The sequence below is a fragment of the Pecten maximus genome, chromosome 5 (assembly GCF_902652985.1).
Source record: "Pecten maximus chromosome 5, xPecMax1.1, whole genome shotgun sequence".
In the NCBI taxonomy this organism is placed as follows: Eukaryota; Metazoa; Mollusca; class Bivalvia; order Pectinida; family Pectinidae; genus Pecten; species Pecten maximus.
Genome location: NC_047019.1, coordinates 36,101,629 through 36,121,078, shown reverse-complemented (window position 1 = coordinate 36,121,078; position 19,450 = coordinate 36,101,629). Strand labels below are relative to the sequence as shown.

The 19,450-nt window shown below is 36.9% G+C and overlaps 2 protein-coding genes across 2 annotated transcripts in view; one reads left to right on the top strand and one right to left on the bottom strand.

Moving 5' to 3' along the window:
• Window positions 1-175: 175 nt before the first annotated feature.
• On the bottom strand, window positions 176-18,511 carry LOC117327911. Its single transcript, XM_033885152.1, has 20 exons — window positions 18,411-18,511; window positions 15,795-16,202; window positions 14,933-15,001; window positions 14,325-14,399; window positions 13,998-14,115; window positions 13,550-13,665; window positions 12,258-12,471; window positions 11,633-11,711; window positions 11,153-11,328; window positions 10,799-10,875; window positions 10,313-10,455; window positions 9,783-9,879; window positions 9,277-9,481; window positions 8,874-8,988; window positions 8,333-8,480; window positions 7,729-7,873; window positions 6,547-6,686; window positions 5,930-6,086; window positions 4,146-4,292; window positions 176-3,693 (listed from the first exon to the last, which is right to left on the bottom strand). The coding sequence occupies exons 2-20, from the start codon at window positions 16,157-16,159 to the stop codon at window positions 3,256-3,258; spliced, it is 3,024 nt and encodes a 1,007-aa protein (XP_033741043.1). The 5' UTR covers window positions 16,160-16,202; window positions 18,411-18,511; the 3' UTR covers window positions 176-3,255.
• Window positions 18,512-18,540: 29 nt separating this feature from the next.
• LOC117327912 (zinc finger protein AEBP2-like) overlaps window positions 18,541-19,450 on the top strand; it is a 76,766-nt gene continuing 75,856 nt past the window's right edge. The window contains exon 1 of the mRNA XM_033885153.1: window positions 18,541-18,910. Coding sequence (XP_033741044.1) covers window positions 18,582-18,910 — 329 coding nt within the window. The 5' untranslated portion in view covers window positions 18,541-18,581. The remainder of the gene's footprint in view (window positions 18,911-19,450) is intronic.

Genomic DNA, 19,450 nt, shown 5'->3' with positions numbered 1-19,450 from the left:
AAAATCAATCTTAAACAGATCCAATAATTGCCCATCATTGGTGGTAGCCAAGATCCCTCTGGGATCTCATTTGGTTTCTCAAATGTTAGGACCTTATTCTTTATTCTCATATATAGGAAGCTGAATGAATGAGTTGTTTCAGACCTTAGAGTAAAAACAAGACAAAAACAAATTCTAATAGTTTAGTGTATTTTATTATCATAGAAAAATGTCAAATGCACTTCCATGACACGAAATCATAAACATGACTGCCAGGGAAAAATCATTAGCAAGAAAGAGTCCCCTTATCCTATTAATGTCCTCATAAAACTACACTACATACATTTAGTAATATGCACATCCCCCAGTGTTTTGAAACAGGGTTCGACCAATATTCATTTCTTTTAAATACTGTCACATTAATTTTGTTCCATTTCTTATCTGCCATACTGCTTAAAGTAAAGCAAGATTAAGAATTTATGTTGTACACTACAGGTATAACATACAACTCAAATGATCTGGCTTAGGAGAAAAAACTCCCAAAAAACATTAAAGATGTAATAAAACCTCCCTAAAACCTTTAAACATGTTCATTAATATTTGTTTTCCCATCATACTTCTAAATATACTTCCATAGCCTACCGATAACAAGGGAAAAGAAGATTTAATTGTAAGCGAGGCTAGTACCTGGCACCTTGTTAAAAAGTTTTACTCCTGATTTAGTATAATGTGACTTTACTAGATGTCATGTGTAGGTTATAGAAATTGGTAAAAAAAACCTTGATAGCACAATTCAAAAAACATGTAGCAAGTAAAACTTCATTGGAATGACCATTGCTATCATGCACAATAAATGCTTATTGTGGCACCATCAATGCTATATATAAAATAGCATTTTCAAAATTATGCATGAATAAGCTGTTATTATCAAAGCTGTTGACACAACTTCATTTAAAACCTGCACCAAGTTATTGCTGAGAGCCATGGACTTTGACCTAATCTACATTAAAAAAAAGTTACAGAGCACACAACACCTATATAACACAAGCCTTGATAGGCTACAGGACAAAGGCACCTTAATGATGGCGAACGCTCAACACCATATAATACTGATCCACCCATCATCAGATCATAAAACTTGGATAACAATGGTGTAACATTTATATACAATATCAATGGAAAATGTGAAAAATTGAGCTCGGGTATCGCGGCAATTTATTCCAGAACTTCTTCAAAATTCTACTATTCTTATTATTGTTTAAGAGGTGGCCAAACTCCTACGGATGTAATTTATAAAAAGTAATACAGTTATGAACAGGCCCAGCCCCATTATAAGCCAATCAAGATCATCTGTTTACACAACAATTAACACTAGAGAACTACCATACTCTATTTTCACAACAATTAACACTAGAGAACTACCATACTCTATTTTCACAACAATTAACACTAGAGAACTACCATACTCTGTTTACACAACAATTAACACTAGAGAACTACCATACTCTGTTTACACAACAATTAACACTAGAGAACTACCATACTCTATTTTCACAACAATTAACACTAGAGAACTACCATACTCTGTTTACACAACAATTAACACTAGAGAACTATCATACCAAAGAACAAACCACAGCTTTTACCCTGATTACAAACAATGATACTTAAAGTGCTCGTACAACCACACAACACAACATGTGTAATGAAGATTCTACTGTTTTCCTCATAATATAAGTTATGTAAATGAAACAAAATCAAATTCTATTGTCTAATGATTGAAGTGACTAACATTGAAAACAACATAGCTTGCTTGGTTGGTAGAAATTCAGACTTAGGTTTTTTCAAAGTAGGTCAAAGGTCAGGGTCAAGGTCAGCAGGTCCACAAATGTAGTACCAATTGAAAGGTTACAAGGAACACATGTCAAATATATACTATGGCCAAGTTTACTGTTTTTTTTTAAAGTAGATCAAAGGTCAAGTAGCAAATTTAGGACCAATGAAAAGGTCTTGTCACCAGGAACACACTTCAAATACATGAGCTGTATCCTCAGTAGTATTTTTTTACATAACACTGTTATATAAAAACTTTAACCAAGCTGTCTTCATTCCAGTGAGTTAAAAAGGATCAATTACTTTAATTCATGATTTATGGTTTGGTCCATAATTTTGAAAAAACCAACAACAACAAACACATTATTACAACATGTGAAAGGGCAGAGTAAGCACACAGATTTAGTACAACAATAATGGAGAATTTAAAAAATCTCTCTTACACTAGTTACAGGTTTAGGATTTTAAAACCTTCCGATTTTCTTTAACATCCTAATCTTAAAATGACTTTCATTTTAGTGCCATGAATATTAGTACATTTGGTATCTATTTGAGCACTACCACAACATTTGATGATAACACCCTATTAACAGCCTCTAATTGCCTTTGTATTACCACTATTTGATTGTTTATGTACATTCTTGTACTAGCTGGGGCTTGACCTTCAATTGTATGGCATTTAAGCAGAAGTTTGGGCTTTTGTGTGATGGCAGGTATGTTTCAGTGGTGACTTGGTCGTCTGTGTGGTGGTAGGTATGTTTTAGTGGTGCCTTGGTCGTCTGTGTGGTGGTAGGTATGTTTTAGTGGTGCCTTGGTCGTCTGTGTGGTAGTAGGTATGTTTTAGTGGTGCCTTGGTCGTCTGTGTGGTGGTAGGTATGTTTTAGTGGTGCCTTGGTCGTCTGTGTGGTGGTAGGTATGTTTTAGTGGTGCCTTGGTCGTCTGTGTGGTGGTAGGTATGTTTTAATGGTGCCTTGGTCGTCTGTGTGGTGGTAGGTATGTTTTAGTGGTGCCTTGGTCGTCTGTGTGGTGGTAGGTATGTTTTAATGGTGCCTTGGTCGTCTGTGTGGTGGTAGGTATGTTTTAGTGGTGCCTTGGTCGTCTGTGTAGTGGTAGGTATGTTTCAGTGGTGTCTTGGTCATCTGTGTGGTGGTAGGTATGTTTTAGTGGTGCCTTGGTCGTCTGTGTGGTGGTAGGTATGGTTTTAGTGGTGCCTTGGTCGTCTGTGTGGTGGTAGGTATGTTTTAGTGGTGCCTTGGTCGTCTGTGTGGTGGTAGGTATGGTTTTAGTGGTGCCTTGGTCGTCTGTGTGGTGGTAGGTATGTTTTAGTGGTGCCTTGGTCGTCTGTGTGGTGGTAGGTATGGTTTTAGTGGTGCCTTGGTCGTCTGTGTGGTGGTAGGTATGGTTTAGTGGTGCCTTGGTCGTCTGTGTGGTGGTAGGTATGGTTTAGTGGTGCCTTGGTCGTCTGTGTGGTGGTAGGTATGGTTTTAGTGGTAGGATATTAGTCATCATCCAAAGGGAAGTTATAATCGCTGTGGTTGCCATGGCCCAGCTGGTATAACTGGTCCCATACAGAATCAGAGGCAGATTGAGGGGCACCAAGAACACCACCACCTGCTCAGATAGAAGTACTTTCTTCTTCCACAACACACCACTCAGTATGTAGAAAACTGGTAGGTAGGCCAGAACCAGAATGATCTCCACCAAACAACGTAGGATGGTGATACCATGAGCATCCCAGATCCTTGTCCTACAGATGGTCGCTATCAACAACACCAAAATGGCGGTGAGTTTAGTTGGGACAGTCTGGTTCTCCTCCTTCAGGTTGACCAGAACCTGTGTGTCCTTCTGTAGACATATCAGAACAAGACTGGCTCCAGCACACTGTAAAACAAAGTATAGATATGTACACATGCTTACTTTTATCTTCATGCATCCTTTTATTTCATTTCAAAATATGTTATTATCAAGTAATACATGTATGTACAATTACATAAAGATATATAAATAAATGGATTAGACAACAGGCTAAGCCTATATTGTCTATCCTTTTATTTAAAGGAAATTTCCATTGTACAAACATGTAAAAAAATGCTTTACTGTATTTTTGATAAGATTTTATTTAAGACATTTTTGCAATTATGTCCTGATATCATACATTTTGTTTTCTGTGAAAATTGTTGATAATTTCAAAATGTTTGAAATTTAAACCGATTCATTTTGTTACATTTATTTAAAAATTCACCCAACAGAAACATCTATTTCAGAAATCAAAGAAATCATAAAACTATTACATCAATAAAATATTGAGTTAATGTGGTGGTCAAAAAACCTACCCAGACATCGTGTAAGAATCCAGATGCTGGGGTCATCAGACAAATGAGCAGAAAAGACATGATAGTGGCCGCATTGCCAGCCATGGGTAACAGTGAGGTGTGTTTCTTCTCGTCGGTACCACTTGTTAGTGGTATAATCTCCTTATACTGAAAAACATGTAAAATCTTTAGTGTACAGTATACATAGCAGAGATTCTTGCAAGTGGAAAATATAACTGATTCACAAATAACCAGACAATTCTATCTGTAAACAATAGTAATTTTCAATGAATTTATATTGTCTTCTGTAAGGACAGGTTGTCTTACCTTCTGTTGAGACATGATCATAAGACACACAAATTTTATGGTTGTCTTACCTTCTGTAGAGACACAACCTTGAGACACTGACATGTGAGGTTGCCTTACCTTCTGTAGAGACACGACCTTGAGACACTGACATGTGAGGTTGCCTTACCTTCTGTAGAGACATGACCTTGAGACACTGACATGTGAGGTTGCCTTACCTTCTGTAGAGAAATGACCTTGAGACACTGACATGTGAGGTTGCCTTACCTTCTGTAGAGACATGACCTTGAGACACATACTGTCTGTGAGGTTGTCTTACCTTCGTAGAGACATGACCTTGAGACACATACTATCTGTGAGGTTGTCTTACCTTCTGTAGAGACAGGATCTTGAGACACTGACATGTGAGGTTGCCTTACCTTCATAGAGACATGACCTTGAGACATTGACATGTGAGGTTGTCTTACCTTCTGTAGAGACATGACCTTGAGACACATACTGTCTGTGAGGTTGTCTTACCCTCTGTAGAGACAGGATCTTGAGACACTGACATGTGAGGTTGTCTTACCTTCTGTAGAGACACGACCTTGAGACACACACTGACTGTGAGGTTGTCTTACCTTCTGTAGAGACATGACCTTGAGACACACACTGACTATGAGGTTGTCTTACCTTCGTAGAGACATGACCTTGAGACATTGACATGTGAGGTTGTCTTACCTTCGTAGAGACATAACCTTGAGACACTGACTGTGAGGTTGTCTTACCTTCTGTAGAGACATGACCTTGAGACACACACTGACTATGAGGTTGTCTTACCTTCTGTAGAGACATGACCTTGAGACACTGACTATGAGGTTGTCTTACCTTCGTAGAGACATGACCTTGAGACATTGACATGTGAGGTTGTCTTACATTCGTAGAGACATAACCTTGAGACACTGACTGTGAGGTTGTCTTACCTTCTGTAGAGACATAACCTTGAGACACATACTGTCTGTGAGGTTGTCTTACCTTCTGTAGAGACAGGATCTTGAGACACTGACATGTGAGGTTATCTTACCTTCGTAGAGACATAACCTTGAGACACTGACTGTGAGGTTGTCTTACCTTCTGTAGAGACACGACCTTGAGACACTGACTGTGAGGTTGTCTTACCTTCTGTAGAGACAGGACCTTGAGACACTGACTGTGAGGTTGTCTTACCTTCATAGAGACATGACCTTGAGACACTGACTGTGAGGTTGTCTTACCTTCTGAAGAGACACGACCTTGAGACACTGACTGTGAGGTTGTCTTACCTTCTGTAGAGACATGACCTTGAGACACTGACTGTGAGGTTGTCTTACCTTCTGTAGAGACAGGACCTTGAGACACACACTGACATGTGAGGTTGTCTTACCTTCTGTAGAGACACGACCTTGAGACACTGACATGTGAGGTTGTCTTACCTTCTGTAGAGACATGACCTTGAGACACTGACTGTGATGTTGTCTTACCTTCTGTAGAGACAGGACCTTGAGACACACACTGACTGTGAGGTTGGCTGCTAGAAAAAGTTTCCATGCAGGAACCTTGAGGATTGCTGTTTTTCTATCTTTTGTGACGAGATCTGATATCAGAGACACTTGAGACAGCATCACAAGAACCACACACCTGTAAATATACCATACACATATAAGTATACGTTACACCTGTGAATAAAACCCAACTAAAAATATACCACACACCTGTAAATAAACCACACCAGAATATTTACCATGCCTGAAAATATACCACACACCTGTAAATATACCATACACATATAAGTATACGCTACACCTGTGAATAAAACCCAACTAAAAATATACCACACCTGAAAATATACCACACACCTGTAAATACACCACACACCTGTAAATAAACCACACACCTGTAAATATACCACACACCTGTTAAAACACCACACACCTGTAAATATACCACACACCTGAAACTATACCACACATCTATAAATATACCACACACATCAAACTATACCATACACCATGAAAATATACCACACACTTGTCAATATATTGTAATTTTACACACATTTAACAGTTTTGATGTTCTGATATTAGTGTATTGTACTCACAATTTAATCATGTGCTGCTCAAATGAATATCCAAGATGACTGGCTTTGAAGAAGCATAAGATAGCACATGTGATGAACAGTGAGGTCACAACAAACATGGCTGCTCCCATTAGTGGTATTTCCTCCTCTTCTTGGTAAAGCTTGAAAATAGACAAATATATTGTAGCACAAAACTAACAAACAGGCAATATGTATCTCTAATCCAGGTCTTATGGAATATCTGTAATCAAGGTCCTAATCCTGTAGACGGGAATATCTGTAATCAAGGTCCTAATCCTGTAGACGGAATATCTGTAATCAAGGTCCTACCCTATCATGTGGAATATCTCTACTCCAGGTCCTAACCCTGTAGGTTGAATATCTCTACTCCAGGTCCTAACCCTGTAGGTTGAATATCTCTACTCCAGGTCCTAACCCCGTAGGTTGAATATCTCTACTCCAGGTCCTAACCCCATAGGTTGAATATCTCTAATCAAGGTCCTAATCCTACAGATGGAATATCTTTACTCCAGGTCTTAACCCCGTAGGTTGAATATCTCTACTCCAGGTCCAAACCATGTAGGTTGAATATCTCTACTCCAGGTCCTAACCCCGTAGGTTGAATATCTCTACTCCAGGTCCTAACCCCGTAGGTTGAATATCTCTAATCAAGGTCCTAATCCTACAGATGGAATATCTCTACTCCAGGTCCTAACCCCGTAGGTTGAATATCTCTACTCCAGGTCCTAACCATGTAGGTTTAATATCTCTACTCCAGGTCCTAACCCTGTAGGTTTGATATCTCTACTCCATGTCCTAACCCTGTAGGTTGAATATCTCTACTCCAGGTCCTAACCCTGTAGGTTGAATATCTCTACTCCAGGTCCTAACCCTGTAGGTTGAATATCTCTACTCCAGGTCCTAACCCTGTAGGTTGAATATCTCTACTCAAGGTCCTGAACTATCAAGTGCAATATCTCTACTCCAGGTCTCAACCCTATTAAGTGCAATATCTCCAGATGGAAACCCTATAGATGGAATATCTCTACTCCCGGTCCTAAACTATCAGATGGGATATCTCTACTCTAGTTCTTACCTTGTAATATTTTTGTTGAAATATCTCTACCCCAGTTTTCAATCCTTTAAGTGGAATATCTATCTCCAAAATATCAAAGTTCAATGTGAGTTAGTTAGTAGACCTACCATGATGACAGCTCTCACTCCAGGACAAACTCCCAGTACCACAGAACACACAGCTATCTGGTAAAAGTTACGAATGAAGTCTGTTCCCAAGACAACAGCGGTCAGCAAGATACTGACCATCTCCATCCACTGGAACACGCAATACCTGTCAACAACAGGGTAAAGTTTGTCTGATGATAGTTCGATGTTAGATGTAGAATAATACTTTAGTTTGCTGAATTACCCCACTACACCCTTTAAAATAAACATGGTTACAGGTACAAATTTCCATTAGAAAAAAGGTTTGAAAAAAAAAACCCACAATTTTTCCAGAAAAAGTATTTTATTTTCATTTCTCTTGAACAGAGTCTTTGATTGGATGAATTAAGATTGAATCAGCAGATCAATGACGTAAACAAACTATTTGCAGACTTATGCATGCCCACCTTCTTTCCCAGATGAAAGGTAAGTAAATTAGATCTGATCGGAATCCCCAACTGAACTGTTATAGCTTTAGGTTGATTGGTTAAAACTTTGTACACATTTATATATGCTTATAATATAAAATATTTGTAGAGTTACTACTTTTGTAAATGAAACCTTTGAGAGATACATTGATACTGACCCTGTAAGCTCAGCACCAGGCTGCAACATGAGTATAAACAGGCCAATGATTATAGTCACAGCGCCCAGATGTCGCACTTTGGCATTACCAGACAAGTGGAGGGAGCAGACGGCGATCACCAAAATACCACAGATGATGAAACCAATCCCTGTAAAAATCATGGGGAAAATTAATGTTAAGTAAAACATTGACCTAAAGGGTGAAAATAAGGTAAAATAACCTACGTGTGTCAGAGCATTAATTAGTATCAATCGTGTGTCAATGAAAGGACATAAAATTTGAAGTAAAAATTAAAAAAAAACACCTTAACTTGAAATTCTAGAATGGATCCCAAAGGTTAATTTCTTGTCTAACGAAGGTTTAGTTACCATAAGGAATACCCCATCCAAGGTCTTATTACACTGTATGGTTTAATATTGTCTAAGGACAAAATATCAATGTAAAAAAAACAACAATTATTCGAAGATGTAATTCGTATTCATCATGAACAATTCTCTATAAATCTATTTACAGTGAAGTACATTTGTATAACTAAGTTTACCTGTAGCATCAGCACCACTTGCATTCTCCTGGAACAGGTAGGAGGCCAGGATCAGGAGCAGGGGATTGACATTAGCCATCAGAGACAGGGACAACAGGGCCAAGTTTGTCAGGATCTGAAACAACCTTGTGTTACCATAGCAACAAACACTGCACCAAGCATTCGTTATATTATATATTCACTTCTTCATCCGTAAGTCAAACATTGTTCAAAACTGAGAGTAGCTGGACAGTATAATGGCTTGACTATTACAGCTATAACTCAATGGTACTTTATCTCAATGATTTATAGAACATATTTACCCAGAATTATTGTAACTCTGGCAACTCATATCATTGCTTTCTTTCAGAATGCTATCAATTAAGTATAAAAAATTGAAAACTTTCTACATCAAACTAGTTACCTCTTTGACTGTAGCATCTGGTCGTATTTCATTGACAAACACACGTGTGACCATGAAGACAAAACAAAATAGTGTCACACAGTTGATAGCAGTTATCTGTTGGTAGTGAACGAACACTGTGAGGAAGACAGCCAGACCCTTGGTGATGTGTGCAGACATACAGAAACAGGCTAGGTTCTGGGGCAGTCTCCGGGACACTTGTAACCTGAAGTCATTTAATCATCAAATCACACATAAATATTCTCATATAGAAACATCCCAGGTCCTGGGGCAGTCTTGTTATCTGATGTACTTGGGACACATGTAATCTAATGTCAATTATGTGGTTAAAGTTGTTATGATATAATAGCAATTTCTTTTTTCAGTGTATTACTGAAATAATGGTTCCATCAGAATACTGGTATAACGACAGTCAAGGTCCCTCATTTTCAATTAAATATCAGGAGTTTAAAGAATGGTTTCTGCGGTGTGATCCTGATATCTTTCGAGTAAAAGACAATATTTACCTCTGAATGGTGTAGGACGCTGCAGCCATGGTAACAATAAACAACGGCCAGCCATACAGGCTAGCGCTAAACAGCACCAGCTCACACTTTATAAATACTGTAATGACAAAGGTTACTACAAGTTATATAATTTAGATACACAGAGAATCTTACTTTATAAATACTGTAATGACAACAGTTACTACAAGTTATATAATTTAGATACACAGAGAATCTTACTTTATAAATACTGTAATGACAACAGTTACTACAAGTTATATAATTTAGATACACAGAGAATCTTACTTTATAAATACTGTACACAGAAAATGTTATGTTGGTTCACATTCTAATTTCAGATGTTACTTATGACTTGTTGACATAACTGAGGAGATTTGAAGGAAATTAAATGAAGATAAACCAAAAGGGTATTATTATTAGGGGAGTTTAACTTGATAAAGTTTTATATCTATAAATAAAAACATAGAAAGGTTTTAAAAAGCCTGCTATCTAATTCAGAACGTGAGTGTACAGTGTTTGTATGATGTTACCAAATGTCTGTAGGGTAAGCAGGATGCTGAAGATCTCCTGGCGCCCATGAGTGGCTACATAGGCTGTGGTCAGACACAGACAGGAGTTTACCAGGAGGAGTACGTATATACTGGTAAGTGGCAGGCCAAATACAAAATTAAATGTATATAATGTTAAGGAAAAATATGTAGTTATAATAAAAGATCCTCACAGTTCCTCATTAATTTCTGATGTTTATGGTATCTTAAATATCTGCTCTTAATTCTCTTCACAGGTTCTCCTTACCTTATAACATGAAACCAATTTCATTTACACATAATTTAAATTCCATTGGATCAGTATGTTTCATACTGTATTTCCGAATTTCTGTAAAACTTCATATTGGCAATGAAATAGTTACCTTTGTGACAATATACATTATTAAAAATTTATATATTTTATTATACACATAGATAATAAAACCCTGGGTTTAGTGGTAGGTTAGTCTTGATCAATGTAAAGGATATGTGAGTTTCCATGGTAACTTGGCTGGCCACACCAAAGAAAAAATCAGAACAAGTGCAAAACATACTGAGGCTGCAATCTGCAATATAGAATGATTAAAAATAATGTTAGGTTTGTCCTCGATGTAGTTTGTTGATTATCAATATTGATACATATAAATTCCATGCATATGAATACAAATAACTTGTAACATACTTCTCGATGTCATGTATCTTAAAATCTTTATGTTGACATGGTAACCTCAACAGAACAAATCAAATACTCCACAACAAAAACTGAACCTTCCACATATCCTACCGTTGAGATTAAGAGCAATAACAAACTTTATTTTCTAACTTTGGCTGTGGTTTTCTCACCTTGTATTTTTTGTAGCTAAGCAGTGCACCAAATGACGAATACAGTGCAATTGCTGCTGGCAACCACGGCAGGAAGTGTGAGGATATGCCAAGGTTCAGGAGTGCCGGATAACAGAGAATTGTAGCTAGGGCACCGCTGATCCAACGTAGCTTTATAACATGGTTGTAATTCATACCTGAGAATAGTAAAATACATTCTGATGTTACTGATCTGAGTAAGAGGGTTTTAGATAGTGTTACGTCACAGTAAAACACATTCTTATGTTACTGATCTGGGTGACAACAACAGAGGGTTTTAGATACAGTGTTACGTCACAGTAAAACACATTCTTATGTTACAACATTCTTATGATACTGATCTGAGTGACAACAACAGAGGTTTTAAGATACAGTGTTAAGTCAATCATTTTTATGGTTAATATATCCAATAGTGGATTCAATAAAGATAGAGAGAAACTGGTACAAAGGGAGATAACTTACCTATAGATTCAATAACAGAACGAATACTCATTAATGTTGTGAGGAACATAGAGACAGCTAACAGGAACACCACATCTACCTGTAAATGCAAAGGAGAATTGGCTAGTAAGTCTACCTGTAAATGTAAAATGCAAATGAAAAGTATACAAATAAGGAATATAACAGTTAATAATAAACAAACACAACTTAAGATTTTTGCGGTCAAAAGTTGTAAATGCCTGATAGTGATAGCATATCCCCTTTAAGAATTTTAACCCCAAATCTATGCGAGTCATCATGTTGTTGGCCATGTAGCATTAGAGACTGTCTGGCTTGAACAAAATGGGACACAGGCAAACACAACCCTGCAAATCACACCAAAACAAATCCATAATCAGGTATATCCCTTGTGAAAGATTTATCACCCGTAAATATATTTGGATTCTCAAGATGAAAAAAAACCAACAAAAAACTTCTACTATTTGGCATCATCACTACACGTATTTCCTGGAGTATTTCCCTTGGGACATCAATTAACATCCACATTCATCAAGATATCCCACTTTGGACTGGAACTCTTTGGAAAAGAGGATGCATTTGACAGCAAAGCAACATAGTACCTTAATCATGTATACCTGAGACTTACCATAAACCAAATGTGAAATATACCAGTGGTGTTGAGTTGATAAAGGCCTATCATTATCTGTACTAAGGTAGGCAACACACAATACACTGTAGCTATAGCAGCCAGCATCAAATGATCAACAATGTTCTTAATGGGTTCATCTTCCTTCACATCAGGCGGTTGGAGTTTGAATGATGAATTTGTTGGTGTCATGAAGAGCTGTAAAAAAATGAACCTGGCAGGACAAAGAAGAAACAGTGAAAACTTTTACTTAAAAACTGATATCTTTATCAAATCATATAACAGTGAAATGAATCCCCACTACAACATGTTTTTTATCTTGCTAATTTTCAAATTTGAGTGTAAATTTAATATCAGAGGTAGACCATTATTACATACAGTATTTACCGGGTATACATTAGAAAAGTAAATTTAAAGTAAGTTTTCAGAAGTCAAGACCACTAATCACTTCTTACAATTTTAGTTTAGTTTAGTATTGTTTAACTGATGCCGACGATATAGTGCTATCTTACTGAAGTATACTGCTAAAGACACCTGGCAGGACACTCCAGTCATCGCCTCATAATAATTCTGAGCTCTAAGCATTTTTATGGACTCTGGTATGTCTCTGCCAGGGGACAGAACCAAAAGCGTTCCTCACAGAGGCAAACGCCCAACTAAAGACCAGGGGACAGAAACAAAAGCCTTCCTCACAGAGGCGAACGCTCAACTAAAGACCAGGGGACAGAACCAAAAGCCTTCCTCACAGAGGCGAACGCTCAACTAAAGGCCAGGGGACAGAAACAAAAGCCTTCATCACAGAGGTGAACGCTCAACTAAAGGCCAGGGGACAGACGACAAAAGCCTTCCTCACAGAGGCGAACGCTCAACTAAAGGCCAGGGGACAGAAACAAAAGCCTTCCTCACAGAGGCAAACGCTCAACTAAAGACCAGGGGACAGAACCAAAAGCCTTCCTCACAGAGGTGAACGCTCAACTAAAGGCCAAAAGTGAGGCAGTGTCAACGGAGACTTTAGTAAGAATAAAGTTACTAAAAAGAGGAGAAAAGATAATTTCCTGGTTGCCTCTTACAATCATGCAGGCCTTTCACTTCTTATGGAAAACAGTGGTTTGATATTGGTATTTCATCATTTCTAGCTAACAATTATGGAATAAAACATTGATTTGGTAAGTACTGTTAAACTGTTCTGACAATTAATTGACACTTTCAGGGAGATGTGTAAATTGTTACAATGATCAGGAAGCAACTTTAACATTTCTTCTCTGTAAGATAGCCCTGAATTCAACACTTACCCAATAGCTGTCAGTACAAAGGGTGTAAACTTGAGAGGAATAATGGTGGCCACTGCCCATGTAAGGAGGCAGGCTGACAGGCCAGGATATGCTGAGAATAGCAGCTTTTCTGTCACCTGCACAGAAACACAATGTTACCTTGACAACACAAACATATGACATTTATGAGACATTGACACCTTAATACACTTGTTTTCAAAATATCATTTAAAGATGTGAATTTAAATAAATCTAAGATAATAATTTCTGCTAGAAAATACTCAGGATTACATCTGTGACATGATTTTATCATGATTAATATCTACCAATTCACTACCGAGTATGAAAACCTTACATTATCAACATGATTCTTTTGTATTATACAATTGTTTTTTACTACAACTACAGATGTTGTGAAGGTATCCGCCCTCTTTATCTATTGTTAGCTCCATGAAGAACTGGTACCTACCACACACATTTCAGCTTCCTGTTTGCGGAATATCGTGAACTGAATGATCATCCAGGCTCCCGTAAGCAGCACAAAGGCATTGATGAGAGCCATCAATAACATGCTCATAATGGACACCCTAGTAACAGGAATATAACATTAACATTTTGTTGTTATTATTTTCAGGATAAATCATATCTTTAACTTAGTAAAATAGTTTCGCTCTATTAGGATAAGTAATGTAAACATAATTGGACTCCATAAGTTTTGATTCTTAGATTTATTTTCATTTTCATTCCAATTAAACTCTGAACAGACAGATAGATGATAGATGCTGCACCTACTTACCATAAAAGTGGAGTGAAGGAGTACAGCACTAAGATATGACAAGGTATGAAGAGCACCATGAATATCACAACCGTTCTGTAACAAAAGAAATGTACACCACCTTTATCTTTGGGTCTAATGACCTTGACCTTTTTGATATTTTGACCTCTGCATATATTTTTGTGCACTAAACAAATATCATACCCATATCATTAAAACATGCTTTAGATAATAGATATGGTTAAAACCTTTCACATTCTAGAATCGTTATTCTTTTAGATACGGTAATCTACCATCCCTCATCCCAACAGAGGCAACACTCTTCCTTATGTACCGCTTTGGTTCTTTGGCCCCGAGACAATGCCATAGTAAAGTTGGAAGCTGAGAAGTTATTTATGTACATGTAGTAGGAAGGAGCAATGACACTCTGTGAGAACACCCTACCACTAGGCTAAAGGGAAAGTCCTGTCAGCCTGAGTGAGTAAGATGACCTCTCCATAAAAAAAAAAAAAAAAAGGAAAAAGGAATAAAGTTTTGAAGAAAAAGGTTGATGTACAACAGAAGTTGAGCTCATGTGTCTATAAGTATATGTAAATTCATCAATGTTTAGCAATAAAATATTCAAATACCTTTGATTTTGTCCTCCATGGTCTATGGACAGAAGTAATGCCACTCCAAAGCTTGCAATGACTAACAGCCTACAAAACAGAAAATGTTGATATAAACATACCCTGTATCTAACCACAGTTTGTTAAAGAAATTTCACAGATATTGAAGTAAACAGACTTTAGCCTTCTCTTTCAGCTTTTAATAGATGAGGATGTACACCTTTTTACAAGGTGACTGGTTGTATACAAGGCTTGGCCAATGTTGTAATGCACAGGTTAATTATGGTTAATTATCGTACACATTCAAAGTGATATTTTTCATGCATAATAATCATCTGTGCCTCAACAAAATTATTTCTATGAACTATTCTTTATGTAGATTCTATTTTTATTTCAAACCCCAATGAAAATACACAATGTAATCAGTGCTTAAAACCATATGAGTAGATTTTTTTAATAAAAATAATTTGAATAAAGAGAAAATTGCAAGTTTTAATCATCTATTCTTCATGTGTACAGCAAACTTTCAACCTGACCTTGACTGATTTTTTTCCAAATGAACACCTTATTCAGTTTTTTAAGTGGAAAACATTGCTTAACTTCAGGAAGTCGTATTTTCCTTCCTTATTTTTTTCTCATTGACTTTTTCCTTAAATTGTCCTCAATTTAAGTTTGTCCTGTGAAACACTTCTTTTAGACTGAAATGTTTTCATAGTTTTAGATGATAAAATAACAAAAACAGTTATTGTACATCATTTAAAGAATTCTTACAAATACCAGTTCAGAGAAAACAATCTGTCTTCAACAAATTTATATTTAAAAAAAAATACTTCCATTGTTCTTTTGTTATCATACTTTCTTTCTTGATAAAAATCACACTTACATTTCTCCACAAACTGCTAATAGTATCAGCAGACATGGTATGGCAGCAACGCACACCTTTCTGTTGTAACGGAAATGTCCAGGATCATAAAATACTTTGTGCTTATGAGGTACCTCCTCATTATCTTCGGCATCAGCAGCATAATCATCATCATTTAAGTCATCATCTTCCAGGCTGATGTCATAGTTGTCCTGGTAGCCAGACCTCTGATGTACATCAGAGTTATATCCTGCTGAGCTACTGGAGTGGTAGTCCTCCATGTTATTGGAGCTGTAATCATCTTGATCCGAGTTGTAATACATTTTGTCACCTCCCAACTCTGCTTCATAGTCAATTGTGTCATCTCGAAGATCTGGGTCCATCATGTCGAGACAGGTGTTAATGTATCGTTAAGTGGAATGCTGTAACCTAATAAAAAATATATATATTTAAAATATCTTTGCTGTCAGACTCCCTGTACTTCAAAAACTGATTTCAACTTTCCTATTAGCTCAATCAATGGAATGGTATCTAATTGTCGATGCAGGATTGCTACATTTTTTTTATTTGTCTGAAATGAATTTGAGGCATCCATTGCTTCCTAGTTGAGGTTGAACTTACTTTAGTTATTTATCAGGATGGTGGTCAAAATAATACAGCACTGCAATGACACAACACTGTATATCCAGTTATAACTTATAAAAAGGAAAACTTAGCTTGTCATTGTATGAAATAACATAATTCTATTCAGCGATACAGCAATATCACAACAATAATATAATCTCTACAGTTGCCATGCAAAAGAGTAACATCAATACCACACATTTACTCTATTTTTTACTTTAGTTCATGTGAACGCTATCAATTTTTCGAGTTACCTCCCATTGAACACTTCATTGAATCACTGAATGACATCGATATAAGTCTTGTTTGACTTCTTATTTCCACTTATTGCTGTTCGATGCAGTCAATGGTACATGGCTATATTCCTGAATTCTCATACACTAACATCCTGCTGTTTACATTTTTGCATTGAAACAATCTGGATTCATTTTTATATCTATATTGAAAATATGAAACATGTTTCATCAACTTAAAAGTAAGAAGGCAAAGATAGTTCTAAGTAGTGTGCACTGAGTTTTTAATGCAAGAAACCTCGAGCTATAATCTCTTGTTTTGCTTAACATGGCCTGCACCACAAAACTATTCAGTATTTACTGGTTGCTTGGTCAATTACATCAGTATGAAATATCACCAGTGCTACTGGTCACTATCTTCTACATACTGTATGATCACTTTTGAAGTCATTACGACTTGATTTGATGTCAACCAGTGATTACAGTGATTACCTTTATGGTCAATGTGTTTTATCATCAAACCAATGATTGTGCTTTTTAAAAAAAGCTTTGAACTGCAAAGAGGCATGTAGGAAGGGATTATTCAGTGTATTTTTATTTGTTTTGTGATGATATATGATAAAAGATCAAAACAAAGATGTTCTGCTAGTGTGAAAGGGTTTGAAGGGCTGATGTAGGCCTTGAAACCATTATTGTGTGTTTATATTGCTAATACTGGCAGGAGATTCCACTGTGTTATTGTTCAGGGAAACAAAAAAGAATTTATGTCCTTTGCAGCAGTTATTTGCTTAAATGCATGTGGTTGTGTGTGCCTGGTCCCAGCTGTATCTGTGTGAGTGTGTCATACATTCCCAGGAAGAGTGATTTAACTGCAGTGCCTCGCCAGGACAAGCTTAAATAATTCAACTTTGGCACTAGAAACAATGCTGTCTTCTAGGTAGTTCCAGAAATTGCACACAGAAATTGACTTTCAGTACTGTGCAATTTTAACAAATGTGATAACTTATGATTTGCTGTAGTTTCCTCGCGCATACATATCGCACGCACGGGAGGCCGTCCTTAAATGACCTCAGATGCTTATAGGACGTTAAACAAAATAAACCAAACCAAACCAAACTGTAGTTTCCTACAGACGATGTAACATAGTTCATATAAGTTTTTGCCTTAATTCTGAAGTACATATGGTCGACTTAATTATAATATTGCTATTTGGTATTGTTAAAAAGGAAATATTAACATCAGAGCCTTTCGGACAATCTATGTAAAGAAAACGCAATGACTAGACTAGGACTCGAACGCAGGACCTTGGAACTCAAGACAGACATTTTAACCATATGAGATACCTGGCAACTAGCATTCTAGTCCAGTCCAGTCCCGAGTTCTGCTAAACTTGTCCACCGACATGCTTAATAGCTAAAACTATACACAATGTTAGCATCTTTCATGGACTTCTTAGATGTATTGTACTAATGTTTACTGCGTCTCATATTATGTACATGTATTTGATTCTACTCCATGTTGGCCCAATTATATATACACGTATATTTCAACTTCCTATTAAAATGGATATAGTAGTACTGTACATCACTGACTAAGACGATCCACCGGGAAAACATGATTTGCAAATAACACTTTTGTCATAAATATAAACACTCTGATGCACGACATTGATTAGACACATAAACATTGTATTAATCGAGATTTCCATTGTTAAAATGTGCATTAGGATGGTTTGTCAACGAGGCGTCATATTGCTTATATGTAGCGACATCATGCTTACGTCATTTTGTCGCTGTAAGCTCACAATACTCCATTATTTGTAGAAACCGAGATTCAGGTGGCCTGGGAAACCTGCCATGTTGGGGAAACCCCTCTAAATGACGTCACTTTGCACGTGCGAAAAAGGAAATCCGCGCATGTTTTGGTGACGTCATGATGGAAGGTGTACAAGATGGCGGCTGTCGGGTGCATGGAAAATAGTGGGGATAATAACAGTGAAGAAAGACAGGACAACTGTGTCTCTGATCTACGTGAAATGTGCAAGAAAAATGGGTTGAATCATAAATTTAATTATGAAGAAAAAACAGGTGATTGTATGAATGCAAAGGAGATTATTTTGGAGAAACTAACAAGGATCAATGGTACTAACAAACACAATTCATTCACGAAACCATCGATTCCAACACTTCGGTCGCGTGGGGAGAGAGTGTCCGGGGGGCAGGAGTCGCCCCGTCGGACGAGGAGGTTGTCCAAGCAGGATCAGACTGAGCCACGAGTCACGTAAGTTGTACAAAAGCTTTATATACGTGCAACCCCTCCTCAAGTTGCATGGCTTCCCTGGACAAAGGGGCTTCATTGGGGCACCTCCACGGGGTAATCAATTTCCCCAAGTAAATTTTGTTTATTAGTTGCTTCGCAACAGCATCGTGCAATCGTTAGGTTTTTGACAATTATAACTGTGGATTAAATTGATATTGATATTTCTTTTTATTGCCTTTGTAGCTTCTGTTTTATATTTTGTTAACTTAGCCAGCCCCTTTAGAAACCAATGTTTGCTAATGTCACCGTGACCAGCTGTTAAAAATGTGATCTATAAAAATCTTTTCAGATTTTAAGACTTTCATTTAACCTAATGATTCCCGAAAATAATCTTTAAAAGTAATACAAATAATCTTACAAATGGGATAATTGGTGCACTACAGTTATGCCCTATGATAATAATCATATTCTTATTTTCATTTGAAATTGAATAAAAAGTCTTGTAATTGACAATTATTTCAGCAAACCAGAAAATAAAGAAATACAAATGTATATCAAATG